The sequence below is a fragment of the Corvus moneduloides genome, chromosome 3 (genome assembly GCF_009650955.1).
Source record: "Corvus moneduloides isolate bCorMon1 chromosome 3, bCorMon1.pri, whole genome shotgun sequence".
NCBI classification, from domain to species: domain Eukaryota; kingdom Metazoa; phylum Chordata; class Aves; order Passeriformes; family Corvidae; genus Corvus; species Corvus moneduloides.
The window spans coordinates 88,480,866-88,497,288 of record NC_045478.1 but is presented as its reverse complement, the minus strand read 5'-3'; the positions used below and the strand labels follow the sequence as shown (position 1 = coordinate 88,497,288).

At 42.7% G+C, this 16,423-nt stretch overlaps 1 protein-coding gene across 1 annotated transcript; it reads left to right on the top strand.

Moving 5' to 3' along the window:
• Window positions 1-593: 593 nt before the first annotated feature.
• On the top strand, window positions 594-15,215 carry DESI2 (desumoylating isopeptidase 2). Its single transcript, XM_032102638.1, has 5 exons — window positions 594-826; window positions 7,333-7,405; window positions 9,290-9,383; window positions 9,879-10,020; window positions 11,878-15,215. The coding sequence occupies exons 1-5, from the start codon at window positions 788-790 to the stop codon at window positions 12,109-12,111; spliced, it is 582 nt and encodes a 193-aa protein (XP_031958529.1). The 5' UTR covers window positions 594-787; the 3' UTR covers window positions 12,112-15,215.
• The last annotated feature ends 1,208 nt before the right edge of the window (window positions 15,216-16,423 follow it).

Sequence of the window (16,423 nt, the reverse complement as noted above, 5' to 3'; positions counted from 1 at the left end):
TAATCCTCCTCTGGGAGCCAACAACCTTAGGCGCACGAGTGGCGGGCACGGCACGGGGCGGGGCGGGGCAGGGCAGGGCAGGCGGACACAGCCGTGCGGCGGGGCGGGGCCGGGCCGGGCCGGGCCGGGCCGGGTCCCCAGAGGCCTGAGGGAGCCGCTGCAGCGCTCTCCGGCCGCCCCGGACACCTCCGCGGGAGGCAGATGGGACGAGGCAGGGCCAGCAGCCACACCGCAAGCAGGCCCCCGCACCCCATCCAGGCCGCGGGGCGGCGCCGGGCATGCCGGGAGCCGCATTCCCGCCCGCATTCCCGCGCGGCGCGCCGGGAGCTGTAGTCGCGGCCGTGCCGCTCCGCTCGGGCGCTGGGGGCGGGCTGGAGCGGCTCCATTTTGCGCCCGTCGGCGGGGCTGCCCGCCCGTCCCGCGGCCCCGGCCCGGCGCCAGGCAGGGCGCGGCCCGCCCCGGCGCCTCTCCCTTCCCCACACGTCCCTTCTCTCCTCCCCTCCCGCCACCGGCACCGCCGCCGGGGCGGGGCCCGCGCCCGCTGCCCCCTGCGCCGCCCGGCCCCCGCTGCCGGCCGCGGGCTGAGCGCGTCTCCCGGGGGCGCGGCCCCGTCCCTCCGCGGCGGCGGCTCCATGGTGCCCGCCGCCCCCCGCCGCCCCGCAGCAACAGGCAGGACGAGGAGGAAGCGGCCCCCGGGGGTCCGCACCGCCCCGCCGCCGGCCTGAGCGGCGCCGCCGCCGCAGCGGGAGCCACCGAGCGGGCGGGGGGCGCCCGCGGGCCGCCGGCGATGGCGAACCAGCTGGTGATCCTGAACGTCTACGACATGGTGAGCCACCGGCACGGGGCGGCGGGCGGGGGCCTCGGCCCCCTCCCGGCAGGGCGGCGGCGGGGGTGTCCTGCCCTGCGGGGGCCAGGGCAGCTGGGAAAGTTTGCGTGCCCTTCGCATGCCTGTCCCCGCGGGAGCTGCATCCGTGGGCGGCGGAGCGGGAGAAATAACGAACCCGGGGAGGGAAAGGGGGGGGGCGAGGGCGGTGATTTGGGAGGTCTGACGATTTATACAGCCCCTCTATGACCTGCGACAGAAGTTTGCCGGGTCGGGTCTTCCAGTGGCAGGTGGATCCGCTCCCTGTTGCGGGGGAAACTTCCCCTGCCGTGAGCGTCCCCGACCTCTGCTGCTGCCCCAAAGCTCAGCAGCGGGGAGGCCCTGCCTTTCTGCTCACGAAAATCAGAAAAGGGTCCAGTTTTCAGCAGGATGGTGGTAGTTGGGGATAACCTCCGTCTCTGCAAGGATGAGAGCTTTTTAGCACAGTGTCAGTAAGGTGATTCTTTTCTAGTCCATAATTTTTGAATAGTTTTGTTATGGCTGCGACTTGGTAGAACTAAAAGAATCGCTCCAGCTTGATTTGCAGCCCTATGAGCTCACCTTCCCTCCCTCCTGGATAATCTTTATGTGGCACTTACAGCAACTGTTGTATTGTCTTAGCTTCAGCTGGAAGCTGCTCAAATGCCATGGTAACAAATGAGGTGTAAGTACCTGCATGGAACAGGAGGCTTAGATAAGTAATATTGAGAAAATATTATCTGTTAATGCGTTTCAATCGCTGGAAATTAGAACGAGTGGCACTGGTTCTCTGACCAAGTTTCGAGTCTACTGATAGAGGGTCAGTAAGATGGAGAACTAGCTTCAGGTGATAGAGGTTGTGTTACTTAGCTTATTTTGGATAGGTTTTCCTACCACCACCATTTTAAAGTGAACCTTTGTTGTTTTGAAAGGGTGAAGGTATATAGTGTAGTGTCAGTGACTGGTGGAAGTGAGAAAATACAGCTTGTTTTGCTTGGGAATAGTCACATTCAAATGCTAAAATGTTTAATAGCAATCAATAGGGAGCTAACTGGCTTGAAATCAAATACATTTATGATATCATAGGAACTAGCCTGATATTTTGTAATTTTCTTTCACCCTACTACTTACCTTAGAAATCAATGTCCTTTTTTGGGGGGATTTTTTTGCCCACTCCTGTGTTTGAGTTCTGTATCGAGTGAATATAGCCTGTTACCTCAACTTTGGTTTCCTTCATTATAGACAGTGAAGGGAGACCGGAGACAGGAACAGTCTGTTCACTATGATTTTCTGAGAGATCGGAGAAGAAAAAGAAGTGGTCTTTGCTCACCTGGTTGAGATCATATATGATGCCAATATGAGGAAAAGTCACAGTGTGCCTTATTTATACTAGACTGGAGGAGGAAAGGATGCCCTCTCACATGCATATATATGGCTTCTCTGGACTACAGTATGAATATATATATTGGGGAAATCTCTCTTAGCATAAAAATAGATGGTTTTACATATATTAACTATAAATATTTGTACAGAGAAAGAAGTAGGACTTCAGTTTCGTGACTCTTACATAAGAATATCTTTGAAGTCAAGGCTTGACACACTTCTGACTCACCAAAATGAAGACCCACTGTTCTCACAAGGACTTGCTCAGTTGTGCAAAGCGGGCCCAGTTCACAGGCAGGCTGTGAAACCTTAACAGAGTGGACTGACTCCTGTGTATATACCTGCCAGGAAACTAGTGCCATGGCCTCTGAGAAACTCCATTCTCACTATGATGGTAGGACTGGTGGGGTGTGACTTCAGCATGGTGGTTTTTTTTCTCTTGTGATAGTCTGCTTTTCCATTCACATTGTGCTTTCTTTTTCCTCCAGAGCTGAATTGCTGTGATCAGTTTTACTCCAACCATCCTAGGAAGGCTGGCAGTTGACATGAGGGAAGTGAGGGGAAAACAGCAACAGGAAGGGTGTGCTCCTAAAAGCTAGTGTCATACTTTTCCTAAGGATATGTTAGGAACTGTTGGTTATCCTGTTGTTATTACTGGGGCTCTGCCTCTGTTGAGAATTCACATAGTCTCTAAAGCCACCATCTGTGGAAGGGACTTACTATCCAAAAGAAGCAGCCAAGCACATTTATTTGTTTGGTTACATGCAGGGGTGCCTTCTTGTGCATTAGTTGGCAGTTGTGCTAATTGTTGGAGCTGTACATTACCACAGATTATACATAGTATAAGATGGGACCACTAAGGAGAATATTTCTATTTCCTGCTTCAGTCTTGTGTGTTGTTTTGTAGCAATGTGTACCTTATTTGACCATTAGAGAGAGTTTTCCTTCAAACTCGTGAGAAAAACACAGGTTCACGGATCTCTGGAAGATACCATCAGTGAATGTCCTTTGTCAAACTTCTCTGCTGAACCACATCTCAGTCCGTTTGAAACCAAAGCCTCACTTTCATATTGCATAGCAGTTTTTGCTGCTTGTACAACAGCCTGCTGAAATCAATGGTCTGCTTTATTTGGGGGTACTAGGAGTGGGTGAAAGAAGGGAGGAGTCTTCTGTAATAGCAGTTTTGAAGTTTTGCTTATTCATCAAACCACACCAACTTTGTGTTTGAGACATTAGCAGGTTTGCTCTTTGCTTCTGACATTCCATGTCACTTGGAAGTGGGTTTGGGATATTTTTGTAGTTTAGTTTTGGGATTGGGGTTTTTTGTTTCTCTTGTGGAACAAGAGACCATTGTTATTTGTCTGGTTGACAGAGCCAACGTTACTGTAATAACGAACAGCTTTATTTTAACCTGAACGCAAACTGTGGCTTCATTTCCCAGGCAGCTGCTTAGGTATGCAGAGGAGTACTAAGTGACCTTGCTCCTGTTGGAACTCTTTACAGGACTGAGTTGGTTGCTTTTGGAGGATATACCCTTCTAATGTCCTTAGTGCTTTAAAAAGCGAAAATCTTTGATAGAACCAAAGTGAGAGTGGGATGCGTGTGTTGTAGAAGAAAGTAGACTTTCAAGTGCTGGTAACTTTATGGAGGGAGAGAAGCTTAAGGGTGTATTTATGTGGTACAGTTCATGCCTTTGAACATCTTTTATGATCATTAAAAGGGTAGGGTGAAGGCTTTGATATACTGTGTTTTGAGAACTGGAGTACTTTATAGCTTTATTTTAACTAACTGCTGTTTTTAGGGGTCTAGGTTTTTTGTGCCCAAGTAGTATCCTATTTTTTCCCTTGTTAAATAAGGCGATAACAAGCTAAAGTATTAATGTAAGTGAAAGCTCTGGAGATAGTTTTGAAGCACTGGGATTAGTGTTCTGGGATTGTAGTGACATGACTTGATTGTGCACATAGAAAAATGCTTCTCTAATATTTTCCTAATGGTAGATTAAACCTGAAATCCTGTTTTACAAGACTGACATATTGCAAAATGTTGAGGATATGGGATTGCACCATACAACTATGGCAAAATCCATATCAAGACTAAAGGGAATCCAATTTGTGTAATGGAAACAAGGATGTAGCATTTGGGATCAGTTTGGGCATGTTACTGAACCAGTGAGCTACACAGATGTAATTTAATTTACAGTCTTTACTTTGTAAGTTGTATATAATCTTTTCAGCTGTAGCCAAATTCAGCACTCTTTGTTGCATTTGTCCTGCATTTCTTCCTTCAGTGAGATAAGGCATTTTGTTCAATGAGAAAATAGGACTAACCTTCCAATAGCTCATCCAGATTAAGTAATAATTAGATATAATTACTGTTCCTAGGGGGAAAGTAATTCTGCCTTATTGAAATTCTTTTATCTTCAATTAACCTACTCTGTTCTTACTGGAAATATGAAGCAAAGTGCCAGCTTGCTTCAGGCACTTCTTCCAAAGCTGCTAACTTTTGTTTTATTTGCCACCAGTGCTCACCTTGTGTAGTGTAGCGAGCTCCATGTATGTAGGTGGCACCAGTGAGGAGGAGCCCATACTTGGATAGGCACAGGCCATGCTGAATACCTTTGCTTTCCATCCCGCTCATCCACTTCTGTGCAGATCAATGACAAGGCTTGGTGACTCACTTTTCTGTCCTCTCCCTGTACTTTGTGTTTGGTTTCGTGGGGTTGTGGGTGGGGAGGACGGTGAATAATTTTTTTCCTCATATTTTTCTGTCTAACAACCAACCAGGCTTTATTCTATCCCACTGCTTGTGGGATATCTTGTGTAAGTTTTGTTCTATTTTCAGAGAGCAGCCATAACCTTGCTTGGCATTAACAGATCCAATGGGTACATGATATGTAGGTTGTTTGGAATACAGCAGCCAAGATCTGAGTTTTCTGGCCACAAGTGCCCAGGAGAGGGAAAAACTAGACCACCAGAGACCCTGTCTAGCTCAGTTCCAGATTAGGTTCATTTGGATACACCTTCCCATTAGGCAAATGTACTTTTTCCAGTGCTGACAAACTGTACATTGACTGTGCCTACAGTTTTGACTATAAATATAAACGTGAAAGTATTTTGAAATGGTGAGCTGGTAAACTGGGGAGTAGGAATGGCTTCAGAACTGGAACAGGTTTACGTTGCTGTAGCTCCCCTGTTTTCCTGGGGACTTTGATTTCACCTCATGAGCAGAATCCATTTTTTTACGCTCACAAACCCACTAAGATGAGTAGTCTTCGCATCCTTCTCCTTTCTTGCCCTCTTGTTTTGTCCCTGTTCTGTGTCTTTCTATACAGAGTAAATTAAGCAGTGTATTTCTGGATGTAGTTTGTTCATACAGACTTGCTCTCTGCTCTGTTCTGAGGGGTGGAAGGAAAGAACTACTAAACCCTTTAAATAGACTAAGGTGATGATTTAGTGTACTCATCCATACCCCACTAGCTAACACAGCACTAGACTGACAAACCCAGAAATTAAAGCAAAGGGTAAAGTTCAGTCTTAAGCAGAATTTATCCACGGATCACAAGTGAGCTTTAAATAAATATAAGGCACAAAATCTGCCTTCTCTTAATTCATATTGACAAAATTTCCCACAGGTGGCTGGTGTGTTTGTAACTATTGGCATGATGTGCTCTTTTAGCCATTTAACTTGTTTTCATTTTTATTAATAGCTTGTCAACCTGAGGTTTAGTGTATCATTTTTATTGGGAGACAAAAAGCTTACATGCCACAATGTTTGCGATGGCACTGTAAATTACACACTGACTCCAGCTTGCACATCTTCAACACCTGCAACCTTTTACGTTCTTATCATTGCTGTGCTGCTTAGTGACTTCGCATCAGAAAACACTGATTATGTCAACAGGTTGTGTGAAGAACATGACTTCTTTTTTTTCTGCCTGCTTGCTAAATCAGTAGTAATTTACTGGGGGTACTATCTCAGCCTTTATCCTGCCCGCCAGTTGACTTTTTGAAGTCTGCTTTGCAAAAGTTCACATGGATGCTCTGGGAGGAAAAAAAAATCCTGTTATTGGAGTAATTAACAAAATAATGTTTTCCTTGTATTTTCCTGAGGTTTTTCTTCCTAGCCAGTTTCAGTTTTGAAGATGTAACTGAGGCTTGTTTTTTTTTTTTTTTTAGGACTTTGTTTCACGTTCCTTCTCAAATTGTGTGTCACTTGAAATTTTTTAATGCTTGGAGACTGATATTTTGAGGGTAGTGATGTAGACAGTGACAGTACTTTGAGGTTTTCCTTTTCCAGAGCTCTGTGCATATTTGAGGTCTTGAAGGTAGTAGTTAGCTTCTGATAGATGCTGCTGCTGCCACTTTCATAAAAGAAAAGAGAAAGCACTAAGGGAAATTTCCTTTCTTTACTATTTTTTCCCTTTTCTAAAAAATTTCCACTTCTGATTCCTTTTTAAATGCATCTGTTTTCTGTTGGCTACAATACAAGTGATATATTGGAAACAAGTGTCAGACCTGTGCAAGGGACATCAACCTGATGTTTGGGGACCCATGCATCAGCAGCAAGAGAGAGCTTTGTCTCTTGTAGGGTGACCTCTAGTTGAGTATTCAAAGACATAATAAGGTAATTTCAGTCCATCTCTGAGTATGTCTTGTGTTTATCTGTTCATAGGCAGGTGTGGTCATTGCTATTAATGACAGTCGGTGTGTGTATCTCACGGTCCTACATTCTGATGTACTTTAAAGAAAAATGTGCTCCTTAAAATTACAGCAATTGATTCTAGAATGTATTCCACTGCTTGGCAAACTTTACAACCTACAGCTTGTTGACAAATAGAAGGTTGATCTGGATTTCTCCCAGGTGCAGACTCCTTGATTGACAAGCTTTGACAGCACTAAAACACTGGAATAGCACCTAATGGAATTAATTCACTGTGTACAGTTGGGGAATTTTAATGACATTCTGTTGCCGTAAAATGGGTTGTGCAGTTTCCACTTTGTGATAGGGTTTAATGCTTTTGATGTGGGGGACAGTCTGCTATGAGAAGATAAATCTGTACTGCAAACTAACTAGAGTTTTGGGGTTTTTTCCCCCTTCTTTCCTTTTAGTATTGGATGAATGAATATACTTCTTCCCTTGGAATTGGAGTGTTTCATTCAGGTATAGAGGTGTATGGCCGAGGTATGTACAAGAAAAGCATAACTTACTTTTCGTTTCAGTAATGCTGTTATTTAAAAAGCATTTTTCAGGTAGTGAGGAGAGTCTAGCTCCCGAAACCTGTTCATCTCTTTTCTCATCTTTTCTGCCTCTGGAAAAAAACCTTGGACATGAATAATCTGGTAGCTGTCATGGATTCTTTTGTATAAAGCTATGCAACTATGAAAAAGTGTACAATTTATTCAGCTAGGCATAGAAATCTTTATTTTAGGTTTGGAAATACTTAAAAAACCCTACATTTAAAAAATGTGTGCTTTGTGTAAGCATGGTTGAATCCTTTCCTCAGTATTCTGTCAGCACTTAGTGCAAGGAGTTAATTTTTAACTACAGGAGCAATAATCTGTTGCAGAGGCACCTAAAAGTGCACGATGCTCAGGAAAAAGTCTATTCCTTATTGGTAGGTTGGTTTTTTTTAGAGACAATTTCTTTTATAGGCATCCTATACATGCTGTTCATAAAAGATACCCTTGTGGTAAATAACAACAATGCTTTTCAATTTTGCTAAATGGGTTGTGCTTGGGTGCTGCAGCCTCCTGATCTGTTCAGGCCACTTGGAACCTGCATTGCAGCCAGGAGGTATTTCTGAGCATGCCACAGCACGGGCTCAGGTCTGAGGTGTTTCTGCCCACAAGTGTAATGACACAATGAGGTGATGGTGTTGCTGAAAGTAGTCCAGTTAAAGAAGGAAAATCTGCTGCAGCATTTTGGTTGGTTTTTTTTTTTTTTAATGTGTTGGGAGGTGAGAGGAAGGAGCAAAAGGCAGGGTGTGCACTCCCAAGACCAGACTGCCCAAAGTTATCTTAAACTATGTTTCGGTAGGTATAATGGTCACATTGTATCTGGTTTTGCAAGTGTTACCAGAGCAACAAATTGGCAAAATGCAACGCTTTGTGTTAAAACTTTTTTTAAAATTTGTTTTAATCTGACCCAGAAAGACCTGACTCTTAATAGTGCTGTGCCTGAAGCCCAGTTTTTGAGCTGTGCCAAATACATGTGCCTCCCTTCCTGCTGGGATTATAGCAGCTTTCTCATATAGCAGGTCATGCCCCTGCTAGAACAATGACTTGAATTTTTTGAAGCACATCAAACTTTTTATTTATTAACCTGTTGTAAAAAAGATTAACCACAAAATTGAGTGCTAGACTTGGATGATGTGTTAAGAGTTTTGAGGAAAGGAAGTGTGAAGTCATGCTTAAAGCTTTTTATTACACTCTGGGTGCGGCGTGCTGTTATCTTACAGACACAGACAGAAGCTACAGCACATCATGATATTTTCATGTAGTGTGAGTGCTTAAGCCAGCAGATGCTTTGTGCAGACCTGAGATGCGTGCACTGGTTTGTTTTCTTGTTATAGTAAAGAAGTCGTGACAGTTGTCTTGCAAATCAAGACATTTAAAAAACCTATTAGGCCACTGCTCACTGCCACACTGAGGGCTGTGGTGTACACTGAATAGAAGTGCCATCAGGCCTCTGAGGATGCAGTACTTTGAATCCTCAATTTAGACATATGTAAGTGGAATTTTAAAGACCAGTATGTGTAAAGAACATTGGCGAGATGTACAATTTAACTTGTAAATGCTCACTTATACAATGAAAACAGTATGTACTTACTGCAAAGTTTTTCAAGTTAAACCTGTACACTGATGTAGGAAATTTCCTGTCAGTTTTTACTTATGCTGAGTAGTAACTGATAAAATTATTAATTTCCAGCTCATCTGCTCCCCATGTAAATAACATGTCTGGTTGCTAGCTTTAGATCCTTGTGAAGTCATCTTCCAGTCAGTGAGCTCTGCTGTTTTTTACTGTCATCAGATGCTGTTTTTGTTAAATCTGAGCTTTCTCTTTCAGAATTTGCCTATGGTGGTCATCCGTACCCTTTTTCTGGAATATTTGAGATTTCACCAGGAAATGCTTCTGAGCTAGGAGAAACATTTAAATTTAAGTAAGAAAGATTACCTATTTTCTTGCTCTTTGAGAAAGTATATGAAAGAGACAATTTGTTGCATTTATTTTTGAGGGTAGATGTATTGAATTGTACAGGATTTCTGACTTGCTGAGAAATTCATGTGTTTGCATAGAAATGAAAGATGGACAGAGGTGACGAGACAATGAAGTGTCTACAGCAAGGAACATTTTTTTAGCATACCATTAAATTCCTTAAGTGCATACAAATTTTGTGGACTTGTGGCTAACTTTTATTACTCACACAGTGTAAGCAATGCAGTAACTTTTTCAAGGTGGATAATTGGCAAGGAAATATAATCTCTCGTGAGAAAGGTGAAAGTGGTGCCATAAAATGGAATAGAAAGAATCTTTGTTATTCTTGGAGAACAGAAAGATCTTGCTACCCACAGTGGGGTGAATTTTGAGCAATGTATGAACAGTAGTCTGCCTATATCATGGCAGCCTGATCATCTACTCTCTTTTTCTCTTCTAGAGAAGCTGTGGTTCTAGGCAGTACTGACTTTATGGAAGATGATATAGAAAAAATAGTAGAAGAGCTTGGAAAGGAATTCAAAGGAAATGCTTATCACCTAATGCACAAAAACTGCAATCACTTTTCTTCAGCTTTATCTGAGGTAAACAAACATAAAGGTCTATAGAAAGGTTCTTCACAGGTGGCTACAGAGCATCATCTCTTTCTGGTCCTTTGGAATGTTTGGTTTAATTTTCAGCTTCCTATCTCCAATACCTTGGGCAAATGTCACTATTTTTCAGGTTGTATTTGTGCTTATGTCCCAAGCACCAGATTTTGCTGCTAAATGTTGTTGTCATACATAGCTTGTGTTAGAGCAGAGGTGCATTCCTAAAGAGATACCTAGTAAATAACGTATTAACAAGATTTCAAAATAATTTCAATTGTTTCAGGGACTGCTCCTGAAGATAGAACTACATGTTAGTTTTGTCAGATTACTTGTATTTCCCCACAGAACCATCACACTGAAAATAATTTTCAAGGTTATGACCTACTGTTAAAGAATAGCAAAGGCACTGAAGTTACGCAGACAATGTTAATCTTCTGCTTGAGAGGCTTTTGTCAAGTTATTGCTCTGCCAGCACCTGTGTCTTGGTCATGTAGATATTTGAGTGGTCATGCAAAGCATCTGACCGAGGAGTCGAAGGGGCTTTGCTTTTTCCCCTCACTTTGTTGTAACATGATCAGTTTGCTAATATGATTGAATGCCTGATCATTCACATGTGTATCCACACAAGGGAAAGGGTCAGAAACAAGTAATCCAGGACAATGAGGGGAATGGAAATTTTTATTGATAGTTGACAATCTGTGCTTGCCAGAATTTATTCTTATGTTTCATTGAAACACCCCAAAACAAGAATGGCTATTTTTCCCATGTGAACTTTCATAGATTTTAATTGGGTTTTTTTCCAAAATAGTTAATGCATACTTACTGTGTAGCCTGTGTTTTATGTAGACTGATCTTGGTACTGATAGTGGAAAGTGGAAAATTTTATTGAGGAGATGATTCATGTGCAATGCTGGTACAAGTAAGTAGGGTGAGACACTGACAAAGCTGCAGTTGGTGTGAAATCTGGCCTATATGGCCAGGGTTTTGCCATATTCTTCAGCTGCATGGTCATACTGTTTCTGTTTTAGGTCTTGTCCTATTTAGTGTTCAAATTGGCTATAGAAGTGGGTATAATTACAAGTTAAATGCTGCTCTGTTACAGCAGGGTAATGCTCACATTCTCCAAATTTGCACTGTAATACCAGAAGTGAATATGATAGTGAAGTAAAGTAGCTCACTCCTTGAATAGTGGCAACAAAATTACTTAATGACTGATGTGCAGTAGAAATAAGTACTTATTGCAACTTTATTCATTTTTGAGGAGTTGAACCCAGCTGTGCATTGTTTAGCTCCTCCTATCCCAATGAACTGAAGTGTGTGCTTGGCCTCTGCATTGTAGGGTAGTGACGTCTTGTGGAAGTGGTCAGAGGCCACCACAGTAAAGAGCCTCAGCAGTGTGTGTAACTCCATACAACTCTGGTGTTGACACTGTCTTTCTGGGCACTTGATTTCAGGGTGCTTTTTTTGTACCAGTGAGGTTTCTCCTGCAATTTCTGTTTCTGAGGAGTTAGCACTGAACAGAAACCATAGCTTAACTAATTTCTGTGCCTTTTATAGAAGTTATTCAAGGAGACTGAGGTGGTTAGGCTTTTCAGGACTTCTAAGAAAATCACAGATCCGTGTGTCCAGCTTTCACAATGGAATATAGGTCTCCTTGTGGGACTTGGAATGCTGCCTTTACCGATGGAGAAAGTTGTCATTGTGCAGCTAACTTGGATGCTTCTTGACTGGCTTTTGTGATATGTAAACTGCAAGGCTGCTGCAGCTTTTGCTTTTTATTTACAGTACTGCAGTTTTGTTACTGCTGAATCCAGAAAACAAATTAACTCTTTCTTTTTCCTTCCCCCATAGATTCTCTGTGGAAAAGAGATTCCACGATGGGTGAATCGCCTTGCCTACTTCAGCTCTTGTATACCCTTCCTCCAGAGCTGCCTGCCAAAGGAGTGGCTAACTCCTGCAGCCCTCCAGTCTAGTGTTAGCCAGGAGCTACACGATGAGCTGGAGGAAGCTGAGGATGCAGCAGCATCAGCTTCCTTGGCAAGCTCAGCATCTGGGTCTAGAACTGGACGCCACACCAAATTATAAGTCCTCCTCCAAAGTAGCAAATGGTTTGAAATACTTCAGTTTGATCTCTTCAGCAATTGACTTCCTGACAGAACATGAGAGCCAACTCTAGAACATTGGTTTTATATGCAAAAAAAAAAAGCTCTCATCAACCCCTGTTTCAGCTCAGGATTATTTACATAGTGAAAGGAACTGCTGGGAGAAAAGGGAAGGATTTTGTGTGAAGCCACCCTTTTCATTTTCACCTGTTTGGTAGACCTGAGTTAACATCTTGCATAAAGCAGAACTTAAATTATTTGTTTACAGTATTGTGTACTGCTGTTTACAAGTCCTGTAAGGACTCCTGCCACCATGGAAGAAGAAAGAATTTGAGTTTGATTTAACTGTTGGTATAAATGAAAAGCAGTGGTGTGATGCCCTGGATGAAATTTCCCCTTTGTTTTCAAGATTTAAGGCAGGAGAATGTTAAATTGAGAAATGCCAGAAACTGCTGAATACTATATATGTGAACAGGGTACTGTGCACTTAAAGTGGCTGATGTAAACAGGTAGATTCCAGGATGTAGGGAGACTGGTTTGGTCTAAAATCTGTTCCTAGAAGTATGACCTCTACATTAATGAAACTGTGGATTTTTGCACATATGAAGGGAAATTTCTATCTCATTGCAATGCACATCAATCCTTTTTTTTTTTGTAATTCAGCCATGTAGTTTTCATCCTGTCTTCTGTCTTTACTTGCAGTTTACTTCAGGATTTAAGCACATGAATATCATCTGCTAGAAGCATCAACAAATGTTTCACTTCTTTGCTTTACTTGATTTCAAACTTGTGTATATAAGTTAGTACTTGTATTCCTTTTTGTTTGTTTCATATAGTTTGGAATTGTGTAAAACAAGCCATTTATGGTTGGGGAATGGCCTTTGCTTCCTGCTGCTGATTTTGCTTCTTTTGAGTTTGTAAACATTCGCGTCCTTCTTTTTTTGAGCTAAAAATTACTGCCCAGTTGTGCATATCTGCACAAATGATAGAGAAATCCTAATTTATTTTCCCACAGTCTCTGTCTGTGGCATTAACTTTCTTATCAGATGTAATGAAGAAAAACCTGAAAATTGCTTATGCACCTGCGTGTTTACACAGCAGAACCCACTAATCTGCACACATAATTGTATCTGAAGGTAAGAGATATTATTTTCTAAAACACAGAAATATGTTTGCTGGTAGATTATAATTAGAGCTAAATTATAATTAGTGATCAGAATATATAATGGAATGCCTTATTCTTGTTCACTTACCAAGAGAATTAATTGTTCTTCCAATCATTGGTGTAAATTAGTGAGGTTCTATTGTGCACATAAGGCTACAGTAGCACAAACATGAGGGAGGTGAGCTTGAGTATTTTGTAAGACTTGCTGCCTTAAACTAACAAAAAACATACCATCCCTAAACCAATCAGCTCACAAAGAAGTGTGCATTACTAGAAATACAAATGATTCTTACAAGTTTTATTTACAGTCTTTTGCTGGGTTTAGTTTATCCGTTGAATGAAATACTGACTCTGCAGTTTCTGCTGTTTAAAAGCAAAAAAAAGTCTTCTTGGGAGGCAAAATGCTTCATGTTATGAATGCTCCTGGCCATGGGTAGTGATGCCATTGAACCCTATGGGAAGGTGCAGTAGCTGTATCATAGTAAGAATTCTTATGGTTCCCAGCTCTGACTTGTGTTAGAAACAAGTGGAAGTTTTTCTGCTGCCACCTGGGTTGAATCCTTCATCAGACAGACTTTAGGTTTTCACTTATCTTCTGTGATGCAGTGTAGTAGAGAGAGAGATATGCTTAGTTCTGGGGGGGGAATCAAGTGAGACTCTTTCTGGAAAGAGCAAGATAATAGTAAAAGTCTCCATAACTGTATTTTGGTACGTGTTTTAATAATCTCTTCTACCAAGTGGGAAATACTTAAGACTGGTGAGTCTGCCACTACATTCTCTGTTTGACCTCCAGAAGCTGGATATACTGACCCTCCCTGTTGAGTGCTTTTCACTCTGAATTTGAATTTTTCTTTCGTTTTTTTTTCCCTGTAGTGAAAATGAATATGGTGGTCTCCAGTCAACTCTCAAGCATTACAGAACTGAATCTCGCACTACTCACAGCTCAGACAACAGGCTGCAGACAGGTTATTTTGTCTCTGCTGTGCAGCTGTGGTAGTAATGTGACTAAGTCTCTTGGCCGAGGCAGGTCCTTTATTTCAGCTCAGGGTTGAGGCCACTGATCTAGCAACGTACTGTAGCTTTTCCTAGGCTTTAGGAAAAATAAATAGAATGAATTTTCATTGCTACCTTTTATGTACCAAAATCAGCTTTTTAGGCTTCTGATACATCCAGAGCACTAGGTCACAAATCTCTACACCTTCATTAACACACACAATTACAGCATGTACAATGCAAGAACGTGACAGATCACAGCACAGTTTTTATTTAGAAGTAAAACTAAGACTATTTTTTATAAAGCAGACTGGAAAGTTTGTAACAAAAACATTCATTTTATTGGTAGCTGTACAGGCGAAAATACTGTCTTATGCTCCATAAAGACTTTTGTTTGTTTGTTTGAAAACCATCAGTTTGTAAATCCTGTGAGGAAACTGACACCTGAACCCTGAAGGTTGTTGAGTATCGTATCAAAGCGAGCAGTACTGTAACTTCAATTGTGTGCTGTCAGCTCAGCCTCTGCTGGATGCCTGCAAGAAGTCACCCTGCCAGTGGTTACTCCGATTTGTTAGCAATAGAGCAAGTTACCTTTCACCAGCATTACTGCCAAGCAGGGATTACTTTAGTCTACTAACGACCACACTGTGCTAGGACTAGAACACTTCAAAATGCTGTGAGAAAGCTGGACACCTGTGGAATCTTTTCCATCAAAACGGGTAGAAAAATATCACCACTTCAGGGTTCTGTCTGTTTACTTTCTCATTCTTGTTTAGTTTTCTGTGAGATAGTACTTTTGATATGTATTACATTGTTTAACTCAGTCATTTTATTTAAATGCCATTTTCTGTTCAGCAAGCCAAAAAAATCCAATGTACTGTCAGTGTGCACCAGTAACTTCAGAGTGGCTTGGTAAAAAAAAAAAAAAACAAACATAGTTGCATTACTTCTAAAATTTGCAATGCAATTCTGATCACTATTGATAGATGATAATTTTCACTGTTGGAAGTTGGTTACAAGCTGAATATTCACTGATGCATTTTTTGTAAACTTGTATTCAAGTTTACTGTACTACATAGTATTTGTATAAAATTCAAAGAATTTTGACTTTTGTTACCTGTACATGGCAACAAGTTGTCTAGCATCTTAAACTTAAATCCATCAGTTTATTAAAAATACTTTTATAAAAAAAAAAGTTGGCTCTGTGTGTTATTCCCTTTGTACCTACAGCTTGTTTCGGCAGTGCCACCCAAGCTGATGTTTGGTTTTGAACGATGGTTTTGAAGGACAGTGAGACTATCCAAGGGTTTCCTGTAGTTAAGCTTTAGGCTGTTAGGCTGACATGAGCATCAGGTGCTGTGGTTTGGTTTTCCTGAGGCATTAGTGAGAGCCACAAAGTTCCTAACAGACTACATTCAAAATGTGTTTAGATTTCGTGTACCACTACATCTGTTGGAGTGTCCAAACACTCTGGTGTGCTTGATACTTTGCAGATATCTTGTGCCATATCCTACAGATTTGCTCGAGAGCCTGGCTCTGTGGTCTGGATGTGCAGCAGAGGAGCAGCCACGAGGTGTGTGGGGTCTGTAGTGTCCACCTTCTGCCAGTTCCTTGGAGCAGAGCAGAAGTGCGCAGAGTACAGAGCAGCACCAGTGGCAACGCCAGCCTCAGGCGCCGCTGGCTGTGCTGTGCCCGCCCTCGTGGCAGCAGTGCCGCTGTGGCACGGCCCAGCACTGATTCAGGGCCGAGATGCTCCCCTGGCTGTGGAGCCAAAGAGCTGCCAAGCTATTGCCCGGACAGGGCAGCTCGGGAGTTGGGATGCAGCCTGCCCCCCTGTCTGGTTCTGTGGGGTGGTGGCACCTCTCCTTAAAGATGTGGTGGTTCTGGGCTGCAGAGCTGGCGGCTCCTTGCAGTGACTCTGGCAGTGGGGTGCTGTGGGGCAGCTGCATGGTGAGCCAGCTGGCCCAGCCTCTTCCCCAAATATCCCAAGTGCCAGAACAGAGTTGGCAGCAGCCCTTGAGGACACGCTTTGCCAGCACCGAAAGGTGTTGGTGCTGGAATTTGCAAAGGGCAGATGAGTGCATGTGTCTTAACAGCAGAGAGACTTCTCTGCACGTTGAGGGCACTGATAAATGGG